This window comes from Orycteropus afer, unplaced genomic scaffold (genome assembly GCF_000298275.1).
Source record: "Orycteropus afer afer isolate SDZICR_OR568_19922 unplaced genomic scaffold, OryAfe1.0 scaffold00011, whole genome shotgun sequence".
NCBI lineage: Eukaryota > Metazoa > Chordata > Mammalia > Tubulidentata > Orycteropodidae > Orycteropus > Orycteropus afer.
The window spans coordinates 16,811,771-16,828,811 of record NW_006921598.1 but is presented as its reverse complement, the minus strand read 5'-3'; the positions used below and the strand labels follow the sequence as shown (position 1 = coordinate 16,828,811).

The 17,041-nt window shown below is 34.8% G+C and overlaps 1 protein-coding gene across 1 annotated transcript in view; it reads left to right on the top strand.

Annotated features, from left to right (window-relative positions):
* Positions 1-14,270, top strand: part of DOP1A (DOP1 leucine zipper like protein A) — a 62,404-nt gene extending 48,134 nt beyond the window's left edge. The window contains exons 18-30 of the mRNA XM_042782340.1: positions 568-623; positions 2,395-2,499; positions 3,361-3,427; positions 3,662-3,806; positions 4,321-4,400; positions 5,313-5,422; positions 5,711-5,860; positions 6,000-6,061; positions 7,419-7,571; positions 9,817-9,953; positions 10,784-10,839; positions 11,775-11,821; positions 14,224-14,270. Of these exons, the coding sequence (XP_042638274.1) occupies positions 568-623; positions 2,395-2,499; positions 3,361-3,427; positions 3,662-3,806; positions 4,321-4,400; positions 5,313-5,422; positions 5,711-5,860; positions 6,000-6,061; positions 7,419-7,571; positions 9,817-9,953; positions 10,784-10,839; positions 11,775-11,821; positions 14,224-14,270 (1,215 nt within the window). The remainder of the gene's footprint in view (positions 1-567; positions 624-2,394; positions 2,500-3,360; positions 3,428-3,661; positions 3,807-4,320; positions 4,401-5,312; positions 5,423-5,710; positions 5,861-5,999; positions 6,062-7,418; positions 7,572-9,816; positions 9,954-10,783; positions 10,840-11,774; positions 11,822-14,223) is intronic.
* The last annotated feature ends 2,771 nt before the right edge of the window (positions 14,271-17,041 follow it).

Genomic DNA, 17,041 nt, shown 5'->3' with positions numbered 1-17,041 from the left:
CCTCGGAAGGAAGGTTGGGCAATCCTACTTCCATAGTGATAATGCCTCGGAAACCCAAGGAGGGGTCACTATGAGTCGGGGCCGACTCAACGGCAAAACAACAACAAAAAGGAACAAATTGGTAAATGTGAATAGACATCAGTATCACTTTCTTGCCTATTACTAATTTGTAAGGGCAAGTGTTTCTTTATTATTATATATTAGACCCAGACCTATCTTTAATTTAATGATTTCACTTTAGATTATTAGGAATTGGCCCCAAATTTGAACTAACTACACTAATTTAACAGATGTATGTAGTAAAATAGATTTAAATTTACATTTAATAAAAAGTCTTGACCTCATTCTGATAACCCTAAGTAGTTTAGATGCCTTTAGAGTAAATGAATCATTTAAAAGTAGGCAGTTGAGTATCATGTTTTTTTATAACAACTAATATTTTGATTTTGTTTTCTTTTAATTTTTTTTTTTTATTAAAAATTAATAGTAAGATGCAGGTAATTGCAGCAATGAAAAAGCAAAGGCAGAGTTTTACTTCTCTGTAAAATTGATTTCTTTTGCTTGTAGAAACATCTTTCTTTGGAAGTCTGCATGCTTCAGTTTTTCTATGCTTATATTCAAAGGTAAGATAACTGATGATCTCTCCTGATTGCTTTAATAATGTGTAGAAGTTTGAGAATATAGAAGGAAAATTTCCTGTATTCTTTGAATAGTTGCTACATTTTTTCTCCCTAAAATTAAAAGAACAAATGCTAGAAACAGAACATTGTTTTGGGATATAATGTAAATCATGCCCATCTTAATGAGCCAGCTGTCCAAATCCTTCCAGCCTAAAGGTCTACATCTATGGAAGATACACTGGATATTAAACACTGAATTTTAAGAAAATCATTTAAATATAAATGAAAAAGCTGAATTCTACTCTTGAAATCATGCCTATCACCACTGAATCCATTAGTGTTTTGATATAAATGAACATGTGGCATCTAATCAGATTAAAAGCTGATAGGAATAATGATGTGAAATATGTTTTTTGTCATGGTATTCCAGCTTTATATTTACTGACCCCAGAAAAGAATTTACTTAATTTGAGTTTTGATAACTTCTTACTTGAGAAGATGAATCTTAATCCTTTCTATCGTATGATTCCATTTTAATCACCAAACTTAGCATCCATTTATGATCTGTGACTAACTTTTATAAAGTTAGGTTGTTTGATGTATTTAAACAGGTTGTGAGTTAGAGCAAGGACAGTGTAAAATCTGAACATAGACATAGAAAGGTACTAGGTTTAAGAATAGGCTGAAACTCGACTGGTACACCATGTTGTCCTCAGCGTATATAACTATGAGACCAGAAGAACTAGATGGTGCCCAGCTACTACTGTCAACCACTCGGAGGGAGATCTATGTAGGAGATCCTGGATAGAGTGGGAAAACAATGTGGAACAAAACTCAAAATCATTTGGGGAAATAAAAGGGGGACCAGTTTTGCTGGTCTGATAGATCCTGATAGAACCCCTGAGACTATGGCCCCTAGCTGTCCTTCGGGTCTGGAATTAAACCCACACCTGTGACTTCTAGCCAAACAAAAGACAGGCATATGAGGTGAACATTTACACTAGGTAGATACACTCCTTGGAGAAAACAATCATGGGAGAATAGAAGGGCTGTGTATGCACAGGGACATAGCTCAGGGAGCAGGAGGAGTGCATGGAGGGAAGAACACAGGGAAGAGGTAACTATGGGGAGAAAGTGGGAGGGGAGCTGTTGCATTGGGGTAAATTGTAGTCAATGTCATGAGACAGTGTATGCGATGAGACAGTGTATGCGATGAGACAGTGTATGCGAACTGTTGTATGGAAAGTGAACTTGCTCTGTAAACTTTCACCCAAATCACAATTAAAAAAAAAAAAGTGGGCTACTAAAAAAAAAAAAGAAAGAAAGAATAGATAATTAAGATAATCTTAATTTCTTTACAACTGAGAGAATGGTATTCAGGATAAACTGACAGTTTTCCCTAAGATGTGGACATTCTTATATGAAGGAAAAAGAGCTAATACAAGAGGGAAGTGGAGAGACCAGGTTAGGGAGTAGATGACATTTCAGTAATTAAACTGAGATGTATTGAAGTTGGATTTTACTTTTGAGAATCCATATGATTAAAAATTTCTACATGAAGAAATCACAGTGGGTATTTTAAATGTGTTTAGTTTTCTTCTTACATAATACTATTTAAAAATACAGCTTTTAGGAATTTTGTTCTATCATTGTCTATAAAAATTTAGGGATGTTTCAGAGGAACTAGTAGGAAAATGTGATAAAGACTGTGGGAAGATACAAAGAAAACATTCTCTGTGGCTTTTTGTTTATACAGACAGTATTTATCTTGCAGGATTCCAGTGCCCAATTTAGTGGATAGCTGGGCATCCCTGTTGATACTTCTGAAAGACTCTATACAACTGAGTCTTCCAGCTCCAGGGCAGTTCCTTATACTGGGGTAAGCAATTTCACTTAATGATAATATTGCAAATAAAAGGAAAATGTCCATTGTCCTAATTGTTGAATAAAAGGTATTTTGGGTGACATGATCTCTTTACCTTCTCATAAGGTACTCAAGGTGCAGAACTAGATGTAGTATAATGCAAAGTCTATCAAATAAGGGGGAGAGGTGATATGTGTTTATATATATACAAAATATAAACACACTAACGTGAAACTGTTAACAGAAGTTACTTTCAGGATTAAGTGTAGGATTGGAAGAGGAGGGGCTGAATAGCATGACTGAAGGGAAACATAAAGGTAGGGGCATTTAAACTGGGCCCTGAACATAACCTTGGAAAAGTTCTTTTCTCTCTGTGCCTTGGAGCTTCCTGATCTATGTTAATAATTTGTATGATTATTTGATGATTGCCAGTCAGGCCCTCTCCCAATTACTATCTCTTCTTCTCAGAAATAACCACTATTTTGACTACTAACACCACTGATAAAGTTTGGTTTGTTTTTGAATTATATGCATATGTAAATGTAGTATGTATTTTATGTCTGGCTTCTTTCCTTCATCATATGTATGTGAAATTCATTCATTTTATATAACTTGAGTGTATTCATTTTTCTTGCTTTACATTATATGAACATTCCTCAATTTATTTCTTCTATTGTTGCTGGACATCTGGGTTCTTTCTAGTTTTTGACTTTTATAAATAATACTGTTATGAACATTCTTGTGCATGTCTTCTCATGCATATGTGTTAGTTCAGTTGACTCATAGAGTATGTATTCATTAAAGATTTAGAGTGGAAATTGAATCCACAGAGGTACTTTTCAAATAATATTTCTTGTTTCTCTTTCTCTGTTTTAGGGTTCTGAATGAGTTTATTATGAAAAACCCTAGTTTGGAAAATAAAAAAGACCAAAGAGATCTTCAGGTAGGGCATTCCACATTGAGAGTGGTTTCCATGCATCTGTGTTTCTTAGCGCCCTCAATTCTAAAATGGCAGGGTTGAATAAGATAATCTGTGAAGTTTGTTCCAACTCTTAATGGGTCGTGATTCTATGAGAATAAGTATACCATACCTATTTCCAGAAATCTGAACAGCAAAATTGCATAACTAGTATATGGTGATAGCACATTTATTCATGGTTCTTCATTATCTCTTTAGGATGTAACACATAAAATAGTGGATGCAATTGGTGCAATTGCTGGTTCTTCTTTGGAACAGACAACATGGCTACGAAGAAATCTTGAAGTTAAGCCTTCTCCCAAAATAGTGGTGGATGGAACCAATTTGGAATCTGATGTTGAAGGTACTGTTCTCAAATACTGGTGGCATAGAGCCTAAGGCATTTGACTGCTAATCAGAAAGCTGGCAGTTCAAACCCACCAGCCACTGCACGGAAAGAAGATTGGTCAATCTACTTCCATAGAGATACCACCTCAGAAACCCAGGGAAGGGTCACTATGAGTCGAATTTACTTGACAGCAGCAAGTTTGTTTTTTTGGGGGGTATATGCATAAGAAAGGAGCTCTGGTAGCACAGTGCCTAAGGCATCTGACTGGTAACCAGAAAGTTGGTGGCTCAAACCCACCAGCCACTCCGCAGAAGCAAGACTGAGCAATCTACTTCCATTAAGATACACTGCCTCAGAAACCCAATGGGGGTCGCTATGAGTCAGAATCGACTCGATGACAATGGGTTTGATTTGGATATCCATAAGAAGTTATTTTAGCTAGCATTATAAGTACTATAAAATCATCCCTTTTTTCAGTAAGAAAGTACCTAACTATATCTTTATCTTACCTATATTTTCTCATATTTAGATATGTTATCACCTGCAATGGAAACCTCAAACATAACTCCCTCTGTATATAGTGTTCATGCATTGACATTACTCTCTGAGGTAAATATTTACAAGTTTTTTCACAAGAATTTACATTTAAACAGCTTCATAATTAAATATTAACCATTTTATGGAGAAGTTTTTAATTTGAAAAACCATTTTGTACTTCTAGAAATGATTATATAGAATTAACCATTCACAGTTTTGACCTTTTCTGTATTCAGATTTTTTAGTTTGTTTGATACTAGTTTTACAACTTTAGATATTCCTCTACACACTTTATTTAAAGTGTATTTTTAGAAGAAAAGTACTTTCTTACGGCAATATGGGGGGAAGGGGTAAAGGTGCTATAGTGATGCCTGCTGCTTTGTGTGACTTTATAGTTTAGCAGACACATACACATTATCTGTCACGCTCTTTTAAATACTCTGTTAGGGTCACTATGAGTCAGAATCAACTCAGTGGCGTGGGTTTGGTTTAGTTTTTGACTATAGCCTTGCAGATCATTTTTATTTGCCCTTCACAGATGTGGACACTGAGCTTCCCATAGATTAGAATAGCATTACTGAAGCCAAATAGCTATTAATTGACAGAGTTGGGACTTAATTTTTATAAATAAAAGTTGATTTGGTTGTTTTTTTCAAGCCACATTTAAACATAGTCAGGGAGAGAAAATACTTAGTTTCGAGATCTGTATTTGCTGTTTACTTTGTTTCATATTAGAAAGTTCTTGACCTCTCTTTTACTGAACTTCCCTATCTCAGTTAGAAATAGTAAAATGTACCCCTGTTTTTATATGCTGATAGTGATAATGGACAAAAACAAATAATGGCAGAAACTATTAATATAAAAATGAATTATAGATACTTCTTTTTTAAGTGTCTAGGTTTCTTACAGACTGAAAATAGATTCCTTTGGACAGTGTCAGTTTCAGCTTGCATCTTGTACTCCATTTCATTTCTTGTTTCCTAGGTTTTGGCTCATCTTTTGGATATGGTTTTCTACAGTGATGAAAAGGAAAGGGTTATTCCGTTACTTGTAAATATTATGCATTATGTTGTGCCCTACCTCCGAAATCACAGGTATTATTATTATTTACATAGATTCTTTCTTAAGTTCTCAGCCAGTGAAAAACAAGTTGTCTTCCCTTATTACCATTCTTGGAGTTAACCACAAAATGACATTATCTTTACCTTGAATTTTAATGTTTAAAAAACATAAACTTAATCAGATGTTATTTTTTTTATGATGCTTTCTTTCTGTTTAATGTCTTTATGTCATTGTCTTAGATAAATGCAAATACATATATATAATCTAATTTGATGATAAAATTGTAACATTTAGGTTAAAGTGGTTTTTTTTCCTTACAGTGCACATAATGCCCCTAGTTATCGAGCCTGTGTCCAGCTGCTTAGCAGTCTTAGTGGGTATCAGTACACACGAAGAGCTTGGAAGAAAGAAGCCTTTGACCTCTTTATGGATCCCAGTTTCTTTCAGATGGATGCCTCTTGTGTTAATCAGTAAGTCATTGTCCTGCATTCAACATGATCATGCATCTCACAAAGTCTATTGAATTCATCTGATATCCTCCAAAGTAGAACACTGTTTCTTTAATAGTAATAGCACTTAATTACATATCATAATCCTTATCTCTTTCAGTTGGAGAGCAATTATGGACAATTTGATGACACATGATAAGACAACATTTAGAGATTTGATGAGTGAGTACTATGGGATGACAACCCAAATTCTTCCCTGTTCAGAATTCATTGTTACTGTTTACTTTACTTTTTTCTGGAAGCTACTGAATTAGCTCTATGTCAAATTATACTTAATACTTACAGAGGTAGTGATAAATAGCAGAAGGAAAAGGTCATGTTTGATTTAACTATTTCCCCAATACACTTCCTGGAATATATTACATACTCAATAAATACTTATTTAATGAATGAAAGACTGACAAGTGGAGGGCAGGGAAAGGAATTGGATTTGGCCTATCGGAAAGATCACTTTAATTCTTTGGGTCTATTTTTTATCTCTTCAAAGGAACAAAGACTGAGTCCAAAGTCAAAATCACTCACCATTCCCCTTCTACCTTGATTAGTTTTATTATGAGAGTTCCATGTAGTATTTCGTCTGTAAAAAGTTTACTTAATTTTTAAAAAAAAGTTTGAAAGTTACTAAACTAAATGGACTAAAATAGAAATGAAATTATATCAGTCTCTAAGATTTTATGTAAATTCTATAACTGAAACTGCAATTTCCTCATCTGGAAAAAGGGCAATATACCATCTTTTCTGTCTGCTCCACAAAGTTGTTGGGAAGGTTCAAATTCATCCATTCAACAAATATTTATTCAAAAACAACAGTTGGCAAGACACTGTGCTAACTTTAAATAAAAGATTATTTCAGGGAGAATCTGTGAAAAAAATAAAGCAGGGTGATGTTACAGATTTTAATTGAAAACAAGACAAAAAAAAAAACCCACTTGAATGAGTGAGTAGAGAAAAGTCTCTCTACTCAGCTGATACTTAAGCTGAGACAAAAAAAAAAAGCCATCCATGAGAAGGCCTAGGGGCAGAATATTCCAGGCATAGGGAACAAAAATTACAAAGGCCCTTCGATGAGAAGTTACCTGGAATGGTAAATTCAAGAAACAGCAAGTAAGAAAGTTTTGTTACAGTAGAGTGAGCTGTTCAGGGTGAGTAGCAGGACATAAGGAGGGAGAAGTAGGTGGACAGGCTGGAAATTACTTTTAAAGCAATGCACATGATTTAGGCAAATTATTTTTAATGTTAAAGAATTTTATAAAGTGATATTATTAGTAATTTTACCTCCTAAAACCCAGTTATAAATTGTCTTTCTGTATCACAATTCCTACCTCTTGATCTTCTGGCTTACGTGTGCTGGATCTGTTTGCCACCCCTTCTGCCTCAGAGAGGAGCCCCAAGCTCTTCTCAGCCTTGCATGTCATAGGGCATTTGTAGCCATTTTTAAAGAGTAATAACAGAATAATACCTTTTCAAATGACTAGATGAATATCTGTATCATAGTCTCTTACATGCTTTCTTTTCTTAGCTCGTGTAGCAGTAGCTCAAAGCAGTTCACTCAACCTCTTTGCAAACCGTGATGTGGAGCTAGAACAGAGAGCCATGCTTCTCAAAAGATTAGCATTTGCTATTTTTAGCAGTGAAATTGACCAATACCAGAAATATCTTCCAGATATACAAGGTAAATCATGAAAAGCCCTTTGTCTTCTAAATTACAATTTTGTTTGTTCCTTAATAAATGCTTTCCCTAAGTTGTAAATTGGAGTGAAATACATCAAAGTATAGGTAATTCATTTGGATAAGTTTTAGAATTTAAAAATTGCTCTACTGAAACAGCAGAAATTATCACCAGTATCTATAAGATAATAGAGTTTTTAGAATGTGCCTAAAAGTGACCTCTATTTTATTATTTGGTCCAAATGTCCTAGGAATTCATGTTTGAGGATAAGATATAAAGACTGTTCTGCTGCAGGCAGGTTTTCTTACTGTAGATAGAGGTTTATACCCATAAGGACAGGACCAAAATACAGACAGAACTGGGAAATTTGGGCTAGAAGTAACATTGGGAGATAAACTAGTTTTGGGGGAGGGGTTATATAAAGTTTTTGAGCATCTTCATCAAATGGGTTTGGTGGCACTCTGTATGTAAAAGGATATCAGTATTTGTAATCACCTTGTGTCACCAAATAGCTCCACAGTGGAAAGAATAAACATTACCCAGAGAAGAATTGTTTGTAGCAAAACAGAACACCCCTCGTGCCTGAGTGTGCTTGTATAGTAGCCACCAGCCTCAGCAGCCAACATGATGACTGGGCCAGGAATGACGATTGTCATTTCTCTCATGAAATTATTGCTCTTCTCCCAGAAGACATGATTCCTTCTTTCCTAACCCTTTATACCTAATGTCAAATACCAGAAAGATGTTTACTTGTGTTTTATTGACTATGCAAAGGCATTCAATTGTGTGTATCATAACAAATTGTGGATAACATTGAGAAGAATGGGAATTCCAGAACATTTAATTGTACTCATGAGGAACCTGTACATAGACCAGGAGGCTGTTGTTCAAACAGAATGAAGGGATACTGCATGGTTTAAAATCAGGAAGGGAGTGCATAAGGATTGTATCTTTTCACAATACTTACTCAATCTGTATGCTGAGCAAATAATCCAAGAAGCTGGACTATATTTAGAAGAACGTAGCATCAGGATTGGAGGAAGGTTCATTAACAACTTGCGATACATAGAGGACACAACTTTGCTGAAAGCAAGGATGACTTGAAGTACTTAGTATGAAGATTGAAAACTATAGTCTGCAGTATGTATTAACACCTCAATATAAAGAAAACAAAAATCCTCACAACTGGACCAATAAGCAGCATCATGATAGATGGAGAAAAGATTGCAGTTGTCAGACTTCATATTACTTGATTCTGTAATCAACGCCAGTGGAAGCTCAGCAGTTAAGACATCAGAAGACGTATTGCATTGGACTCTTTCAAGTGTTGAAGAGCAAAGATACCACCTTGAAGACTAAGATGGGCCTAACCAAGCCATGGTATTTTCAGTTGCCTCATAGCATGTGAGAGCTGGACAATGACTAAGGAAGACCAAAGAAGAGTTGATGTTTTTTGAATTGTGGTGTTGATGAAGAATACTGAAAGTACCATGGACTGCTCAAAGAACTAACAAATCTGTCCTGGAAGAAATGCAACCAGAATGCTCCTTGAAAGCGAGAGTGGCCAGACCTCATCTCACCTATTTTGGTCATGTTGTCAGAAGGGCCCATTCTCTGGAGAGGGATGTCATGCCTAGTAAAGTGGAAGGTCAACGAAAAGAGGGGAAGGCCCTCAACAAGATGGATTGACCAGGTGACTGCAACAATGGGCTCAGGTGTAGTAGGGATCATGAGGCTGGCACAGGACCAGGCAATGTTCTGTCCTGTTGTACACAAGGTTGCTATGAGTCAGAGATGACTTGACGGTACATAATAAGAACAACAATGTACCTAATGTCAAATATATGACATGCACGGAATTTTTGTTCTGTTTTTTTTTTCTTTTAAAGCTGAATAGGTCATTGCTACGCAGTGTAGTCCACTGACCAGTATTAGTCTGTTTTTCTATCCATGATAAGTATAAAACTTTAGAGTGAGCATTTTAAACTTTTACAGTACTTTGGCAGATTTTTTGAGTAATAAGAAGATAGTTTGTATTTTTTCTTTGTTTCTTTAATTTCATTTTTCCAGTAATTTATCTTGATTTTATGAAAGTATCAGTCTTCACTAGATTAGAAATTTTTTCAAAGGTGGTCTTTCACCACAGGTAAGTTGACAAGTACTAGACCAGATATTAGAAAAGGTTTATATGATAATGATTCAAATGGTTTAGTATTAAATATTAAAAATATTACTGTATTTCTTTCAGAGAGATTGGTTGAGAGCCTTCGTTTGCCCCAGGTGCCAACTCTTCACTCTCAAGTGTTCCTGTTTTTTAGAGTGTTACTTTTAAGAATGTCTCCACAACATCTTACCTCACTCTGGCCTACCATGATTACAGAACTTGTGAGTCAATTTTAATTGTTAGGTTTAAATCTAAACTATCAAACTGTATGATCATCTATTATATGCTTACTGGATAAAAATTAATATTGGAAAAAATTACCTTAGTTACTGACAATTTTTATGATTTAAAAAAAGTTAGTAAACCAAGTTAAGATTCCATCTCTAAACAGCTTAAACTTCCAAGCCAGTTCATCATGAATCATTACTTTGTATCATCTCGCTTACTTAGTTGTCTCTTCTACATCAAAGGTTTAACTTTTTCATGGCTGCCAGGACTGGTTCCCACCACCACCTCTGGGTGAAAAGAGGTGGTTTAGGTAGATTTAGATGGATTGACATAAGGTATATACTTACTATTCAAGTGAAGTACTTAACCAGTTCAGCAAGCTTTGGAGAGACTTTCACAAAGATTTCATGTATTCCCAAACAATAAAACCCTCCCAGATCCCACTCCCAAACCATACCAGGTCACCTTTGTCTGAATAACTTCAGGAGTGGAGTTAAAGGAGATGAGTAAGAAAGGAAAGGAATCTGAAAAAACCTTACATTTATAATTTTGCCACAAAAAATATATATAATATTTTTCAGGTTTTTTTTCTTCCCCCCTCCCCCCAAACTGTGACTCTGTTCCATGACGGGCTTCTGACAAATGATGAGCAAGTTTCTTTGCTGCTCATTGCAGTTTTACTTTCAGAAACTAAATGTAATTTAGCAGGTCATGAAGATGTAGCCTAAAATTTGTTTTTGTAGTAATATAACACAGAGATAATTTGAAATAAAGGTTAAACATACAGTTGAAATATACTTAAAATTTATTCTGTGATCTCCAGGTACAAGTATTTTTACTCATGGAACAGGAACTTACTGCTGATGAAGATATTTCACGGTAATATGTAATTCATTTCAATGTTGTCTTCTCAGTTTTTAGTATCCTAAAATCATCCAGAATGTTCCTTAACAATTAAAGGTTTACCTGTATACTTCATATATTTTGTTCTTCATGTTTGAATATAATGTAGTTACCCTTATTCCTTAAGAATTTTAGACTTGATTAAACTGTTGGCATTCATGACTTTTGGCATCCAGACACAAATTGAGCTTAAAACCATAAAATACTGTTTTAGCTACATGAGCCATGTTAGTTTTGGTATGTCAGATCTATTCCCTGAAATACTGTTAACATACAGAAAAGGTTGTTATGGCAAGTGGCCTTTAAGTAAGTAAGGTGTCCGTCCATATCTCCATATTTTGCAGATGGTCCCACTTTAATATACTGTAATTCTTTTTTATAGAGGCATTTTTTCAATGTGTGACTAAATATTACTTATTTAAGCAGGAAGTTTTATACAAAAAAAATCTACAAATTGAAAAATTTATAAGCAAGAAATTTTATGCAACTAAATGTACAAATTGGAAACTTCCTTTAGGACAATTTGTCTTGAATAATTTTATCCATCTCCCTCATTGCTAGTTTTATAAAGTGTGTCTTCTGTATAAATAACTGTGTTTATTTTTATCAAAATTTTTTCCTCTTCTCTATAGAAGGAAATAGAATAGTACTGTAGTTTCTCGGTTTTACAATTTATGTTTTTATATTCCTTGAGTGTGTTGTGAGTTATTATGTACTACTTTTTTACATTGTAAAAGGTAAAAAAAGTGAAGTTTACTTGAGAATAGCAAAATTAATTTAGTCATGACCTTGCTTAGTAATTACTGTAATGGTTTTATCAGAATGATTATGAAAAATATTAGCTGGATTTACTAGTAGTTATGTGTGAGTAAATGGGGACAGCGGTTGACAACACTGTCTCTTGCTGGCAGGACTTCAGGCCCCTCTGTGGCTGGTCTAGAGACAACCTATACAGGAGGTAATGGCTTTTCTACTTCATATAACAGCCAGCGCTGGTTAAACCTCTATCTCTCTGCTTGCAAATTTTTGGATTTGGCTCTGGCTTTGCCCTCCGAAAATCTTCCTCAGTTCCAGATGTAAGTAAAAGCAAGGATATTAAATAGATTTTTGTTTTTTAAATATGTTCCTTGACTAAGCCTAATTAAAAAATTCTTTTTGTAAGTTGAAATACTCAGTATTATTATTAGAATGTAATTGTTTTGACAGAGGAGTGGGATGGCACAGTTACTGGAATAGTTTAGGTGGATATATTAACAGACCATTCAGTCAATTAAATTAAGTACTCACTGTATGTGAAACAGTAGGTACATGACTCAGAAGCTTCAAGTCTGTTGAAGGCAATGTACAGTTAAACACATAATGAATATTATGATAGATTATATACAGGGTGCTCTGAGGCTACACAACAGAGGCTCTCTCTTAGCTTTGATGATCAGAGCAGGTCCTCAGGGAAGGTTTAAACTGAGTTAGTGAAGAATAAGGCTTGGGGAGGCCCATGTATGAAGACTTAGAGGCACTAGTGGGCCTAGTACACCTGAAGTGTTGAGAGAGTAGTGCTGGACCAAAGTGTTGAGAGAAGAGGCTGGAAAGGGACTAAATCATGTAACACCTTTTAAGCTGTATCAAAGAATTTAAATTTTATCCTATGAACAAAATGATGTTATCAGACTTGCATTTCAGAAAGTTTAGTTTGGCTGTACATTGTGAAGAAAGGACAGGAGTTGGGAAAGACTGGAATTGAGACTGTTTTATTTATGGTGATTGTGGATTGGACCAGCGTGATGGCAGGGGGGATAGGGAGCAAACTGAAAAAACTAAAGTATTACAACTCTTTTTCTTACATGCTCAAAAATATTTGAAATTCACCAAAATGATAAGTTTGGATGTTTTTGGATAGTAAAATATAGTTTGCATTATATTAGGCATAAAATGGTTGAAAGGATTCACTGAGGTTCTGCACCATGAGGAGAGTGGAGGAATTAATGGTATTACATTGGAAATCTTAAGGGCTTCATTTATTTGCCCAATTGGGGAATCTGTTTTCAACTTAAACCTTTATTAGGAAGTGGCTCTTCCTATGATAAAGCAGCTCATTAAAGGAAAAAAATATATGGTTTTTAATATCTAAACTTAAAAAAAATGGGTAAACTATATTAAATTTTTTACTCAAAATGTAGCTAATTGAGAATTTATCCGCAAGATTGAAAATGCAGTGGCATAATGTATTATTCTTCTGGAATATTAATAGTAGAATTAAGAGCAAGAGACCAGAATTTTTTTTGCTATATTTGGACATTCTTAACTGTGTTTCACAAGCTTGCTTTTCGTTCAGTTTAATCCTAAGCACTAGAAACTGTATAGATTAATTCCAGTTCTGTTTTTCTCTGTTTAAAAACCATATGCATCTACTTCTTGATGAATTCCAGTGGTTGGGAATCTGTTAAACTGATTATATTCCTGGGCACCTTCAGAAAAGGATACTAAGAGGAATTGTAGAGGAGTGGTCCAAGTTAACCAGGTTGCTTATATTCACAAAGGCAATAGAAAATGTACTTTTATGGACTCTAGGAAGAACATAAAATAGTATGCTCAAGGTATTAACTTTTCGTATTCCATGACAAGAACCAAAATGATACTAGAAAAGGGAGAAAATGTACATTAACTATGTTTTTACCCTAACCTCCCAAAGAAGAACTTTCACTCATTTCTATACTTGAGCAGGAAAGTATTTGAATTTTTATTATGCATCTCTTCTTTCATCATATATTTGATTCATAAAAATGTATTTGATTCATAAGCGTGTATTTGATTCACAGGCATTTAAAATTCAGAGTTTGAAAATGGGTAGTGGTGATGGTTGCACAAAATGATGACTGTAATTAATGTCATTGCTTAAATTCTGTCAGTACTTTTATCCCTGTAATGTGTACATGTGGAAGAATCAACTCTGTCAGATTGTGTTATAGTAGAAAGAGATAATAAGCTAAATAAAAGTAATTTTCTTTTAAGGACTTTTTGCCTATTAATTAATGGGGAACGAAACATATGTGGAACACTTGCTTTCTGCTCATGGAAGGCAATAGTTCCCATGTTACTGAACATGTGGGTTATGTGGAGATGAGCACTTAAAAAGTTTACACATTCATTTACTAATTGCAGTCCTGTGAAGTGGTTAATTGTGGTTATTTACTGATGAAGAGGTTCAGAGAGGTTTAGAAACATGCCCAGAGCATCAGGGTTACAATTGGCAGAGCTGGTAATTTTAATCCAAGTTAGTGGTGGGGCTGTGATCTATGTGGCCTCATCTTAGACAGTACAAAATCTGTCTTACTTAATGTCAATTGCATTTTCTATACGTAGGTACCGATGGGCCTTTATTCCAGAAGCCTCAGATGATTCAGGTTTAGAAGTCAGAAGGCAGGGCATACATCAACGAGAGTTTAAACCTTATGTGGTACGACTAGCAAAACTTCTTCGGAAAAGGGCAAAGGTATTACATTTTTTTTTGTTTTGTTTTATGTAACTATGTATATTGGTGAGGCCCTTACTAAATACTTCATGGGAAACAGAGAACAATATCATGTTGAGATATTTTGGAAAAAATTCCCTAGTTTTGAGAATTTATGTCCATGGTCCTAATATTTCCAGACATTTAAAAAATATACTGTATCTTGAAGGAGAATTTGCTTATCATAATAATCTTTAAAATACCTATTAATAGGGAAGCAATTCACATCCCTGCTAACAATGTACTTACTTAAGCAGTTCGACTGTTATATCTTGTTTGACACCTTCCCACTAGTCACTTTTGATCTGACCTATACATCTTGTACACTGATTTCCTTCCTTTTGAAAAAGAAGCAAATATTTCTGAAAGCAGCTCCTGAAATACTTTTTAGGCAGCTGAAACAGTGTTTTATTTTAACGTTTGTTGTTATTGTTGTTATGTGCCCTCGAGTCAGACCCAACTCATAGTGACCCCTCCTTGGGTTTCCGAAGCAGTATCACTACAGAAGTAGATTGCCCAGCTTTCCTTCCGAGGAGTGGCTGGTAGGTTTGAACCACCAGCCTTCTGGTGAGCAATCAAGTGCCTTAAGCACTATGCTATCGGGCTATATTTGCCTTCGTTCATAAAAATGCTCAAAAGTTTCATTTTAACTCTGAATAGACACTTTCATTAATAGATAATGACGATCTTTTTATGTAGTTTAACATCACTGCATAGAACAGGACACAGATAGGCCATTTGAAAGTGGATATGATGGATTTTAATACTGCCTCTTCCCCCAAACTAAATTTTACTTTAAAATAATTTTTATACCTTTCACCTTTTAAAAAGAAAAAGGAAATATTCTGTTTATTAATAAGATATACCTTATTTTCCTCCCAAAAAATAAAATAAAAACCTTGGAATCATGTAACACTGTAGTCTTAAAAGGTTTCCATATCAACAAGTTAGAATGTCATATATTTTTTCAAAAGAACTAATTAGTAGGTGAGAAGATTTTGTTTTATGCACTGAGAAAATCATATTTCATCAAGAATCAGAATAAAGGGAATAATCATTAATATTCTGTTTACCAATTTAAGATAATATAAATGCTAAAAATTCATTTTCTAAGTCAATGTTTTTTACATTTTTGATTTTGACCTACAGTAATAATTGTGTTAGATTCACTTATATAGCTGTACTGGGTCAGGATCTGAAATACAAGTTTCTCACAAAACAATACTTTCCCTCACTGAGCATGAGAAAAATACAGTATTTTCTTTTCTGTAGTTCCTCTTCTTTTTTAAATGCTGTGACCCATTAACCCATTAATTTCAAGAACCTCCTATCTCCAGTTTTAAAAACACTGCTCTAAATTAACCTGTCTCTATTAGAAAAGCAGTGAAGGACTCAAAAGTAACTAGTTAGAGAAATTTCTCAAGGAGAAGAATGGAGTTTACTTAAAACATTTGCCATACATAAAATACAGTAGTCCACCCATAATCTGCAGTTTTATTTTCTGTGGTTTCAACTACCTGCTGTCATCCAAAGGATAAAAATGTTAAATGAGTAGCATCCTGAAATCTCATGCTGTCTCACCCCGCCCCCTTCACAGGAATCATCCTTTGTCCAGCATATCCACACTGTGTATGCTATATGCCCATCAGTTAATGTGAATTTCTTACTGTGCCTAATTTATAAATTAAACTTTATCATAAGTCTGTATGTATAGGGCAAAAACATATATAGGATTTAGTACTATCCATGGTTTCAGGCATCCACTGGGGTCTTGGAACATATTCCCCATGGATAAGAAGGGACTACTGTATATGAAAGAAAAAAAAATTGCCATCCAGTCGATTCCAATTCGTAGCAATCCTGTTGAACAAATTAGAATTCCCTTTGGGATTTCCAAGGTGCTTAACCTTTCCAGAAGCCAACTGCCACGTTTCTCCCAAAGAACAGCTGGTGGGTTTGAACCAGGTTCTCAGCTGAGCACTTAACCACTATACCATCAGGGCTCCATAAATAAAGTACAGTAGGATAAAATTTGTAAAATACATTTTATATCATGTCTTAATGTACTTTAAATCTTTTAGTATGCATCAGGCTAATTAACTATAATTCTTTGCCTATCATTGGGCCCTTTTTTTTAATAAACCTTTTGTCTTTTCTCGTGTATTCAAAATTTAAAAAAAAAAAAATGTATAATTTTGGGATGACCTAGGCTGTTTTGTTAGTCCAGGTTTGCAGTATGTGCTTTGATTGCTCAGAAATTTTCCAGGTTTTTGGAGTCCATATTCAGGCAGCAGCTCTAAACTACATTCCATAAACTATGGAAATGGAACAGAAGGAAGCAATAAGACAAGAGGTTGTACTTGAAGGACGTGAGGAGCTTGATTTAAAATGCTGGTTGCTTCTTCAGGGGCTGAATAAGTGGAGAGAGGTGAGAGGTGAAATTAAGGTTCAGAAAGCTAGGATAGAACTTTCAGGTACTTTCACTTTGATATGAGTGTCTGGAAAAGTAATGATGACAAAAAGTCCTTGGCATTGTGATTACAAGTGACTGCAGGCACATGGACTTTGTTAGCCCCTTATTAGTAATGAGAGTTTCATAGTACTTCTCATCTTTTGCCCAAAACTTATGCCACAGAATAAGAAGACTGTTGTGGTAGGAAACCATTTTCC